The sequence below is a fragment of the Archocentrus centrarchus genome, chromosome 3 (assembly GCF_007364275.1).
Source record: "Archocentrus centrarchus isolate MPI-CPG fArcCen1 chromosome 3, fArcCen1, whole genome shotgun sequence".
Classification (NCBI taxonomy): Eukaryota; Metazoa; Chordata; class Actinopteri; order Cichliformes; family Cichlidae; genus Archocentrus; species Archocentrus centrarchus.
The window spans coordinates 12,850,782-12,862,945 of record NC_044348.1 but is presented as its reverse complement, the minus strand read 5'-3'; the positions used below and the strand labels follow the sequence as shown (position 1 = coordinate 12,862,945).

General features: G+C 42.7%; 1 protein-coding gene across 1 annotated transcript in view; it reads left to right on the top strand.

Annotated features, from left to right (window-relative positions):
- The first annotated feature begins 981 nt into the window (after positions 1-981).
- cbfa2t3 (CBFA2/RUNX1 partner transcriptional co-repressor 3) overlaps positions 982-12,164 on the top strand; it is a 37,134-nt gene continuing 25,951 nt past the window's right edge. Inside the window, 1 exon segment of the mRNA XM_030720393.1 lies at positions 982-1,798. Coding sequence (XP_030576253.1) covers positions 1,552-1,798 — 247 coding nt within the window. The 5' untranslated portion in view covers positions 982-1,551.

Here is a 12,164-nt window from a genome sequence, read left to right as displayed (position 1 = left end):
GATGAACTCATTAGGAGCAACACTGGGTTCAGTATCTTGCCCAAGGATACTTTAGCATGCAGACTCTAGCCACCAAGGATTGAACCGCCAACCTTCCAATTAATTGTTGAACCAAATTGGGGCTAAAAAGACAGCAAATCCTGGGCCTATATTTATCAGGAGCTGAAAAATTAAAACGTAGATTAATGCGACTAACGTGTGAGTAACATCAGTGCATATAAGAGCAAAATTTTATAGCAGTATCAGCATCTTGATTTGCTGATATCTTGTTCAGTGTAGAGTTTGGTAAACAAGCAACATTTATCATCCTTCTGTCATTTAATCACAGTTTCTTCGGCATTTGTCATATTTCCTGTTGTTCTGTTCTGTTAAACTTTCTGGAAATATACAAAAACAAAAAAGTTCTTGGTTGCTTTTGTTTTTTCAAATACAAATTTACAACATATTAATGGAGAATTGCCAAGAAAAGGTCAGGCACCAAGGCAAAAACCCCACCAAAAACCCAAAGGTGGAGCAACTGGTTTAACTTAAAACCCAAAGAATGAGCGGAAGAATGAACAAGAAGGATGGATTTTGGACAAAGGAGCACAGACGGCATCATTAATACCACCAGGCAAGGTGCACAGAAGCAAAGGAGGGCACCTCTGAAGGGAGGATTCAGCGAGGGAAGGAGTGGCTGCTGGCCGACACAGCTGGTTCCTGACAGAGGAAGCCCAGACTGAGGCCCGGGTCCTGCTGCATGCTGCTGTCTGCTGCTATCACCGCAAGCAGCACTGCTGCCTGGCCTCCCCAGGGGTGTTAGCCTCAAGACAGAAAAAATAACCACACACACAGATACTGTGACATCCAAGCACTCACTTCTCTTTTGAGCAGCAGTGGTAGGCAGGGTGGGAGGAGGGTTCAGATGAGAGCACAACCCCTCAGCCAGAGCCACAAGACAAGCTGACCTGTCACTGACACTCACACACACACTCTTGATTAACTCCCACACACTCTGCTAGGAAGAAGAGAAGACCGATCGAGAGAATCAGGCGAACAGAAAAGAAGAAAGAAATGGGGATTTACATGCAAGATGTGCTATGTTAAAGAGAGCACCGGCTAAGGACAAAGACTTATTTGTCGGTAAAAGCAAGGAAGTACAGCATATTTCTCTAATGCAAAATTGCATGCAGGCAAGAAACAACAAAAAAAAAAATACCTGAAGATTCCAGGAATACCGCAACGAGGATAAACTTCTTTAATGAAGGCGTGAGAGGAATAAAAGGAAATACTTGGCTGGCTGTTTCTATTTCACTTTTTTGGAGCTTTAAGTGAAACTGAGCCTGTGTATGAGCACAACAATTCAGTGGGTCACATAATGATCTACTGGGACCTCAAAGGTGAAACTTAAAATGATGAAGAAACCCTTGGAAATCCTCAAGTGCAATTGAATGAGAACATTCAGCAGGAAAACCTTTGGAGCTAATACTACTTTTAGTGTTAAGTGTGTTGTTGCCGCGTCCACGCTTTGACCGACAAGCTGCCAGTGTGCACCAGAGATTTTCAAAGAGCATGTCCCTCAAGCTCCAAGCCGCTCACCTCTCACACAAACAGGAAAGTCCAAACATGTCTGCTGAGGTCCGTTTGGAGCGCCAGAAGAAGGCCGACCTGAGAGCTACTCCAGCATTTGCTCCACGTGTCCCTACGGTCACACTTATCAGCCACCGTGAGCTGAGGGATAAATACCCTGCCCACATACTCCAGCCTGAAAGCCTCGATCACAACCTGGCGGCCAGCAGCCATTACAGATATAGTGAAGGTATGAGCTTGTCATCTTACAGGACCTGTTTTATGAAGGTCTTTTGGCAGTGTGTTAACCGTGATGAGTGACGGAGGGTCCTGCAGCAGTCTGATCTGCTCATTAAGTTCAAGTGATTGACGGATAATCAGTTTGTGTTGACTTTGTGCCACATGCTATATGGGGTTATGTGAGGTTTCTTCATCTTGCTAAGAGACCTGCTATTTGATGACTGAAGCAAAGGGATTCAAGGTTAGAATGAAGCCAGTACATGACCTTTCAGTTGTTTTGTAGGACTTATTTTTTGCCCGTTATGAAACAAATTCACTTTACAGATAAAATGAAATTGGCATTAAATTGCTCTCTAAATGTTTTGTTTCTTTACTGCATGTTCTTTTTCTTGCCATTTCTTCATATTACCAGTCCAGCTCATATAAATATCTCCTTATTGTTACTAAGTCCAGTGGAGCACTCTTGTCCTGTGGCACTGGAAGGGAAAGGGAAAGAGTTTTTTAGAGCTTTTGTTGTTCTTCCTTTGGGTTTCCCCAAGCAGCTGCAGGGAACAGAACCAGATTCTGGAGTTTCACTGTTGAGCTTCAGTAGCTTCATAATGCACATACAGGTCAATAACGGGTGCATGACAGATGGACAACTTTAAGAGAGCAGACAGTTGAGGAATACTTGAAAAGAGACCCAGGAAAAAAAGTAAAAAAAAAAAAAAAAGTAATTGATTCATAAAGAAGTGAAAACACTGTAGCAGTGCCTTTAGGTGAAAATGAAAACCTTCACTTAAATCAGCAAAGGTTTTGAAGAGAGAGATGCATTAAGAATCAGACATTAAAAGCCTAATTTTATAGACTCTAAATATGTAGAAACGGTAAGCCAGTGCGAGGACTAATACCCAACGTGGTGAATTACCTGCAGCGCATACCGTCTCTTGGCAGTAATGAGCTTTGTGAACGTTGCAACGATAAGGCCTCTATAATTAGGCTTAGTCATAAGCATCCCCCCCTGTAATTCTGTGATAAAAAACCCAGCAGAACTCTGGCGTTGGTGCTCCAACCCATTCATCACACACAAACATGCACACATGTATACACTGAGAAAAACAAAATGTGCCATTGAGAACTATAAACACAGCTCTTTGTCTCATATAGTTTACCTGATGTAACTGTATGTGTGTGGGGGTGTGTACGGTCCAGCAATATGTTTTTGCTGTATAGAGAAGTGGGAGTAAAGTATGCGTTCACGCATGTGCACATGCGCGTGTGTGTCTGTGTGAGTGTGTGTGTGTGTGTGTGTGTGAGAGGTGTTGTGAGCCGCAGCATAGGCTTCCTGTGAGGGAGCAGATGTCGCAGAGCTCAGGCACAGCTGCGACAGGCGATAACCGCGGTGGCAAGAATATGTCGGCATGCTGGCTCTTCTCCCTGGGTCTTATCAGTCGCACACAGCATACAGACTTACACATACACGCAGACACACACTCATATAGACACTGTACAATAAGGAACTGCCACCCAGCACTCGCACACCCTCGCAGCAGGCCCAGATAGAGCCAGTAAGGCAGTGAGAGAGATGGAGAGAGGAAGAAAAGCAGCAAGGACTAAATCAAGGGACTTTGATGGAAAAGGTGCAGAGAATCCCTAACAAAGCCTTGGCTCGTGTCTGCTGTATCATAGACTTTATAATTTTGTGCCAACTCTAATCCTCTATAGCTATGAAGAGGCTATTCTTTACAGTTTTCTTTGACAAAAACAGGCATGTCACCAATAATAACTTTTATATAAATACATACAGTACCAGTCAAAAGTTTGGACACAGTCATCCATTCATATGAATGGATGACTGTGTCCAAACTGTAAGTACAGTGGCACAACTAGCCATCTAACATGGACTCTTAATAAAACATGTTAGGTTGCTTTCTGTTACTGTTACTGCGAACACTAAAAATAATCATTAAGAATAAGTCTTAATGATTGGCTTATAAACCATGTATGAGCCTAACCCGGGTGTTTGTAACATTGCAGCTGATGTTTCTAAAACTATACTATAAAACCATAAAATCTTTTACATGGTAATAAATACTGCATGTACACTCACCACCCCTTTCATTAGTTACACCTGTTCAACTTCTCATTAATGTAAATACAATCAGCCAATCCCATGGCAACAGCTCAGTGCATTTAGATATGCAGACATGATCGAGATGACCTGCTGAAGTTCAAACTGAGCATCAGAACGGGGAAGAAAGGAGATTTAAGGGATTTTGAATGTAGCGTGTTTGTTGGTGCCTGATGAGCTGGGCTTTCAGAAATTGCTGCTCTACTGGGATTTTCCCACTCAGCCATCTCTAGGGTTTACAGAGAATGGTCTGAAAAAGCGAAAATAGCCAGTGAGCAGCAGTTCACTGGGTGTGAATGCCTTGTTGATGACAGAGGTCAGAGGAAAATGGCCAGACGTCTTCAAGCTGATAGGAAGACAACAGTAAATCAAATAACCACTCATTACAACCAAGGTGTGCAGAAGAGCATCTCTGAATGCACAAAATGTCAAACCTTGAAACAGATGGGTTACAGCAGAAGGACACACTAGGTGCTGCCATTTCATCTAACAGGAAGCTGTGCCTCGATTTGCGTGGGCTCACCAAAATTGGTCAATAGAAGATCTGAAAAATGTTGCCTGTTCTGATGAGTCTCGACTTCTGCTGGAACATTGGGGTGGCGGGGTCAGAATTTGGCGTAAACAACATGAAAGCATGGCTCCATCCTGCCTTGGATCAACAATTCAGGGTGGTGATGGTGGTGTAATGGTTTGGAGGATATTTTCTGGGCATACTTTGACCCCTTAATATCAGATGAGCACTGTTTACACACCACAGCCTACCTGAATGTTGCGGCTGACCGCGGCCATCCCTTTATAACCACAGTGAACCCATCTTCTGATGGCTGCTTCCAGCAGGATAATGCACCATGTCACAAAGCTCCAGTCATCTCAAACTGGTTTCATGAACATGACAGTGAGTTCATTGTACTCAGATGGCCTCCACAGTCAACAGATCTCAATCCAATATAGTACCTCTGGGATGTGGTGGAACAGGAGATGCAGCAACTGTGTGATGCCATCATGTCAATATGCACCAAAATCTCTGAGGAATGTTTCCAGCACCTTGTTGAATCTCTGCCATAAAGAATTAAGGAAATTCTGAAAAGCAAAAAGGATTCCAACCCAGTGCCAGCGAGGTGTAACTAATGAAGTGGCTGGTGAGTGTGTTTTACGTTAAAATGAAACTGATGTGTATAATACTCGTTTAAAAGAGTGTAAACATAGGCAGGTGGGGTGGTGTAAGTGTTGAAATGTGATGCCAGAGGGTCCTGCCCACCTGTCTGCATATGAGGAGTTTTGGAGTGAGACTAGTCTAAAGACACCGCGGGCGCTCTGGGATGGCAGCAGACTTGATAAAATAGCTGTGCTTGATGTTGTGGGAATAACCACGAGTTCACAGGCGCAATGAAACATAAGGTGATTGGTGATTAGAAAACATAAATAATAATGTCATTGTTTTCTGACAGCAAAGTGAGTATACACTAAAGTTTAATTAACTATCAACTCACAGTTTTGACTTTAGGATTGAAAGACTGTGCTTTTGTTTAGTTTTAGTTCTGTGGATGAGTTCATCTTTTATCCTCCCTTTATGCAAGTGGTTTATCTTGTGGTTTATCTTTGCCATGTCACTCTTTCTTAGAAGTTCAGCTTACATAATTGTTATCACATCTAGAGTAACTGCACACATTTTGTAATATGATTTTGAAACTTAATCTACATAAAAAACACACTGTTAGTTGTTTTCACTCATCGGTTGCTTAATGCTTACATCACTGGATCTCCGGCAGAGATATGAGCGAATGAATGTAGAATGTATGATCAAAAATGTTGGAAAAACGTGGATTCGGATAGTGATGCAAGAAGAGGTAAAATACTGCGTAAACAAGGAGTGGAAAAAAGTGAGATGTGTGTGTATTTATGTGTGTGTGTGTGTATATGAGAGAGAGAGGGAGCAGTAGAGCAGTTATCCTCTTTATTTCCTCAGTACCAGCTTTGTGGTTTCTATGAGGAACAGATGTTCACAACTTGATACAGCGCCTCATCCCCCTCTACTCACTATCTCCAGTGCCAGCACCACCAACTGTCTGCATCACACACACACACACGCACTTACACACGCACACACGCACACACACACACACACACACACACACACACACACACACACACACACACACACACACACACACACACACATTGTCTCTTGGGAAACACAGGCATATTTAGCACTGACTTTCTCATGTGAATGTACGGGGGTTGTTCACCTGCCTGCGGACATCTTACTGACCGTTTCCCCCCAGCGCTCAGGCTGCATCCTGCTCTTGAGTCAACACTTGATTTGATCAGATGTCGCTTCCTCTTTTGTAAGTTTGCGCTTTCATGGTCAGATATGACCACGTGTACTCTGGCCCTACTCAGTCTAGCGCTCTGGTTAAAGAAAACTTCATGTCACTATGCGAGTCTTCTCAAGCTATTTTTGGTTGAAACACTCGTGAGTGAAGCACATGTATAACTTCACTGCAATTCGACCTCATTCCCGATGTTTATGTTCAGACGGGAATGGGACACACATGCCCAATTTCACTTTTCTAAACATTTAACCAATCACATAGAGTGGGAAATTAATCAGCTATATTGGACATGCTGGAATATCTACAGTAATGCAGTAATGCATAGTACCCTTATTAGATGAAGCTGACAATACTGAAAATGAAGTACTTCAAAGGACATTCAGCTCAAGAGCATGGATTGAATTGAGAATTCCCATCATGTCTGGGTGATTCAAACAGGCGACACTTCCCTGCTCGATTGCAAACAAAATGTCAGGGGGTCTATGGGCGCAATTTGTAAAAGCAGCATTCCAGCGTGTGTGCTTGAGTGGGCGGGTCAATGATCCGTTACACCACGCCATATTACAGGAAGACTTTCTCTTTCATAATATAATGGAGCAGCTGCAGGACGTGCACACATTTAAAATGCTGGAATAGAAAGTGAGAAATAAACATCCTGTTAAGTGCTTTATCAGAGAAAACAGAGTTTAAATCACACAAGTCATATTCACAAACGATGCATGTGAATCAGAGGTGGAAAGGCTCAATATAAACCTAATCGTTTCTATCAAACAGCATAACTCAGTGCAGTTACACCCCCCCCCCCCTTCTGATCAAAATGTACTCTTTCCTCTTGCACGTCTGCTTGGAACCTACACTCGTGACATTAATGGCAGCTCCGCGAGCGTGTGGTCTGTTGAATGTGCACGAGAGAGGAAAGGATAGTAGAAGGGAGAAGAGTGCAGGAACACAATGGGTCTAGCGTTCCTTTCAGTCAGCTCAGGGCCTTATCTCCTTTCAACACACTAGCCTGTGACTGCCACTATAGGAAAGGATTTACAATGTGCAAGAGGAGGAAATGCTGCAAACTTCTCTCTTTCTTTCTTGCTTGCTTTTAGTCTGACACACACACAAACAGAATTTCCATAGCAGCACAATGACCAAACAGAGTTCTTGTGTCTCAGTTTGTGCTCAGCTAACCAGAAGTTGCTGCCAACAGAGCAATGGCTGGGTTTGGGGACGGGGTTGGGGGGCTGGGGGGCTGGGGGACGGGGCTGTTTGTGAGGTGACAGGGAGATGGAGAAGTGAAAGGCAGGGGAAGACAAAGCTGTTTTTGTCATTAATGCCATCAAAGGGACTTCCAGTCACAGTATTTTGCTACAGAGAGTTCATCGAGGCGAGTTCCCACCTTGTGTGTGTTTCATTGTGCAGTTTATCAGGCTGGCCACATGGAGTGTCAGAGCTAACCCGGTGACCGCTCAACAAAAGGCCAAATTAAGAGGAGTGAGAGGCTGTCGTACAGGGAGGCTGACAGGCTGACTGACGCTGTTCCCGAAGAGAATAGCATCCTGTCAATCTTTGAGCTGTCACCTTGACAGGAATCCTTTCTTTGGATGCAACCCCCATCGCCTACCTTTCTGTCACTCAAGGCCACACAGACACACATACCTCTTCCTTTTTCAGTATTCTGCACAGAGAGCAAATAAGTCACCTATGGTACATACTAAGGAGGCAGACACACACACACACACACACACACACACACACACTGCAGCACGCATTTATACAGAGCTGCTTTAGGGCCCAAACTCTGAAGTTTACACTTCATCTATTTGGGAACTGCACTTCAGTAGCTCACTACCTACTGTGACAGATTCAGCTTGTAATGGCCAATGTGTCTGTTTCTGTGAGTAATGTTGGGATATTTCACTTGTTTGTGTTTGTTTGACCACATTTGCAGCAACAGCTTAATCAGATATTGTGGCTTGGAGGGAAAAAAAACACTGGCACCTGGTGCTGACGTTATCTGAAGTTATTCCCTCTCATTGGCCGTGCAGGGAACTGTTCCAGTCAGAGAGGAACGGGGCTTCCCCCTGCACACTTACTCACATTATTTAATCAGTAGTAGAGGACTTTTCAGAAGTGTCCATATGAAGGCAGCATTTGCGTTCAGTGCTGGCGAGGCTGGAGTCAGGGCACAGCAGCTGTCTGTGTGTACTTTACAAGCTGGTTCTGTTTGTTCTGTAGACACAGAAGGGGTCAGGAGGGTGTCAGCTTTGTCTTCTGTCCCCTTCCGTGGCTATGTGTGTGTGTGTGTGTGTGTGTGTGTGTGTGGTGTCTGTTAGAGGTAGAGAGGGCAGGTGGGTGGGGCTAAGGGACTAACAGACCAGTGTGGACAGGTGGAGGATTCTCACTATAGAGGAACCAGATGTACTGTACCTGCCATTTTCTCTGTCGCTCTTTTGTGTATTTCTGCCTGCCCATGCAATATAATTTATCTATTTAGGGCAGTGCATTCATAAATATTACCAAACTTTTTTTTTTTTTTTTCAAATCTGTAAGAAAGCTATCATTGCACTTTAAAATAATAATAATAATATTTTAAGTGACTTTAATTTTGGGATTGCTAATCAGGAAAGCAGGGAAGAAATCCTCTAGCCTCGGGAAACTCATGATGGGCATTTTATAGACCAGTTAATTAATTGATTAATAAAAATGACAGATTAGTCCATTTAAAATAATCGTTATTATTTGAATTCTCATTTGTCATCCTCAGACAGATGTTACATCAAAAGAAAAGAATTAAAGGTTCAAACAGCCATTATTCACGAAACCGTTGCAACATGGGAATACTAATGTTGGCACATGTGATCTTAGATGATCACTACTACTGTTACTGCTACTGTTAAAAGTAGCACAGAAGCACGTGTGTGGAAAGGTATAGGGCACATTTATGGTGATGCTCTTTTACAAGGAAAACCGTCCTGGTATCCTTCTTTACATCATCCCACTGACTTGACTGCTAATGGCAACACTTGAACACAAAGGAAAACTGTCACTTTTACAAGAGGTGTGGCATTTACTGACGTATGTTCACATGCCGCCAGACGCATTCTTTTGCATTCATTCAGCTCTCAGAACGCTTGTATTTTTTTTTCCCCCAAGTGTTACAGTAAATATAGTCTGCTTTCCTTGTTGTCCCCGTGGTCTTGATATGAGGAAATAGCGGCCCCCACGGGCAGACAGCGGGACAGAAATACAGTTGAACATTTGACTCGGATCTCAGTGCTTTTGAATTGGAGCTGTTTAGCATCTGAGGGGGAAAAACATAGGTAGACTAGAGTATATATTGTAAGTCACATAAAGTCATTAAGATGCACCGTCAATCAGCATGGTTTTGGCTGCATTTTATTGGAGGACAACAGATGCCTTTGGCCAAGTTCAACTGATTAAATGGTCCTTAAACAAATAGCACAGGTTTTTAGCATAATTTTAATAACTTTGCACAAATATGGGGTTTGCAATGTGCAATTTGGATCCATTTCAATTTAGAAAGGATTCCTGCACAATAGCTGGCAGCTCTTGTCTATGATGGTACCCGAGAGAGAGAGAGAGAGAGAGAGAGAGAGAGAGAGAGAGAGAGAGAGAGAGAGAGAGGTTAGGAGCTCCAGATGGTGTTTAAACGCAGACAGAAGGCTAAAGCGAGGACAGAGAGAGAGGAGGAGGAGGAGAGAGCCGCGGTTACTGCGTACGGTGGCCCCGCCAGCTCCACTCATCAGTGAAGAAGACAAAACAAGTCTGCAAATCCCAAATTGTGAATTCACGGGAAAAGAAACCTTCAGATATGCTCGGCTGAATGTGATTTTCTTTTGGGGAAGTGAAGCTGTTTTATTTTATTTTTTTTAAAAGACCATAACACCGAAAGACAGCGCGACGGAGGACTGGCGCGTCGGAGAAGTACCGTACCGAGAAACGTGGTGTTGGAGCAGCCTGTCTACAGGCTGCAGAAGAAACTGTGTTTTTAAAATTAAAAAGAAGAGGAAGAGGAAGATAAATTGGTCTCGTCGGATGTACAAAGACTTGCTCCTGACACCACGGACTGTGGCTAAACTGTAAAAAAAAAAAAAAGAAGAAGAAGAGCGTTTTAAAGTTGTAACAGGAGGAATGATAGACGCACCCTGCCGAATACAGGATCCGCATCTTAATCTCTGCGGTTTCCCCTCGAAGATGCGATGATTTGTGGACTTCCACGGTAATAGCAGGTTAATAGGTTTTTTTCTAATAAAATAAAAGAAGATTTTTTTGCAGTTAAAACTCCGCTGTGTTTTTCCTTCTTCGATCTGGGATGGTTAAGATGAGCAAGAGCGGATTTACATGACTGGGACAAGTTCTGATTTTTCACGTCGTCAACACAAAAAGCTTAAAAAAGAAAAGAAAAAAAAGAACTTAGACTGCAAAACCAAAGACATCAATCTGCTTAAGAATCCAAGAGCTCTGGCTTTGATTTTATTTATTCGTTTTCGAGATAACCAAGAAGTGAAATACCTCATAATTTATTAAACCTGGAAAGTCAAGACCCCTACTGAACACCCAAAGGAAAGTTAAACCGTTGTTTTCTGTTAGACTCTCGCTCTTTCCTCTCAATATTTCAAAGACAGAAAAAAAAAGGGGAATAAGAAAGCGACAAAGCTTTATTCTTTTTTTCAAATGATGAGGATTGAGATGATGTATAAAAATCTGTTTTAGAAACTATTTGGTGTGGATTATCACCGCCACAGTTACCTCAGCTTGACCTCGACCTTCACAAAGTAAGTACAACCTGCACCATCCACTCTTTCGAGCCGAATAATGCAAAGACTATTTACTTTTATTTTACTGGCGTGCTGATGTTTTAGAAGTAAAAGTTTTAAATGCTGAAATATTTCAAGTTTAAACTTTCACGTTATGGTCAGCAGTATATGCTTGTGGCTCTGGAGGAGCGGAGTGCTACTGTGAAAGTGAAGCTCGGGATACTGTCTGTACAGGATAACTTTTTCTTCTTTTTTTCGTTAATTGCACACTTTCACCCTTTTGCGCGTTATGACGTCTTTAGATGGTTACACTGTTACATACAGGGGAAATTAGACGATCTGTGCAAGTGAAACAGCGCGTATGTTGTTCCTGAAGTGTGGATTATTATTGATGCAGAGGACTTGAAAGGGTAACATATCACTCTGATCGCAGAGGGTCATTGTAGAATGTTATGAACTTGTAAATATAGTTAAATTGAGTTACATTGTTCCTGACAGGAGACAGTGACAGACAAAAGGTGAGTCTATTATTATTATTATTATTATTATTATTATATGAAATTGTCTCTTTTCATTTTGAGAGTAGATAAAAAAGGGTGAGAGCTGAGAGTAGACATAAAACGAGAGAGAGAGGAGGTCATGAGTTGTTTGCCACATGAGTCTGTGCTACACATCAAAGTGATGTTGAGACAAAGTGATGACACAAAATCTTTGCTCTCTGTGATTTTGGTGTCCATCTGGACTGGATGAAGGTGGTGGGTGTGAAGGGATAAATTTAGGCATTTAGCCTTAACTGAACTGCATGGTGCTTCAAAAATACTGGAGACCAAGTTGTGGTGTCCATCAGTGTTTGTGCATGCTAAGATTTGTGGAGCTTGAAGGGCCAACCTTTCGGGTGTCACTGTGGCGGTACCATTTTGTGGAGATGATTTATAATAACTTGTGAGTGCGGAGACACTCCCAGCGAAGAAAACAAGTGCAGTCAAAGGTTTCTGAGCCCTGCTTGAACAGCCTCAGCAGCGCACTCTTCCGCATGCAAGTGCAACAGTAAAACACTCTGGCCATTTTCTCTGCAGGATGTGGCCCCGTATAATTGGCCCTGGTAAATATCATCTGAATAATTGAACAGTTGATAATAGTCTTGAACAATAGATGGGAGGTTGC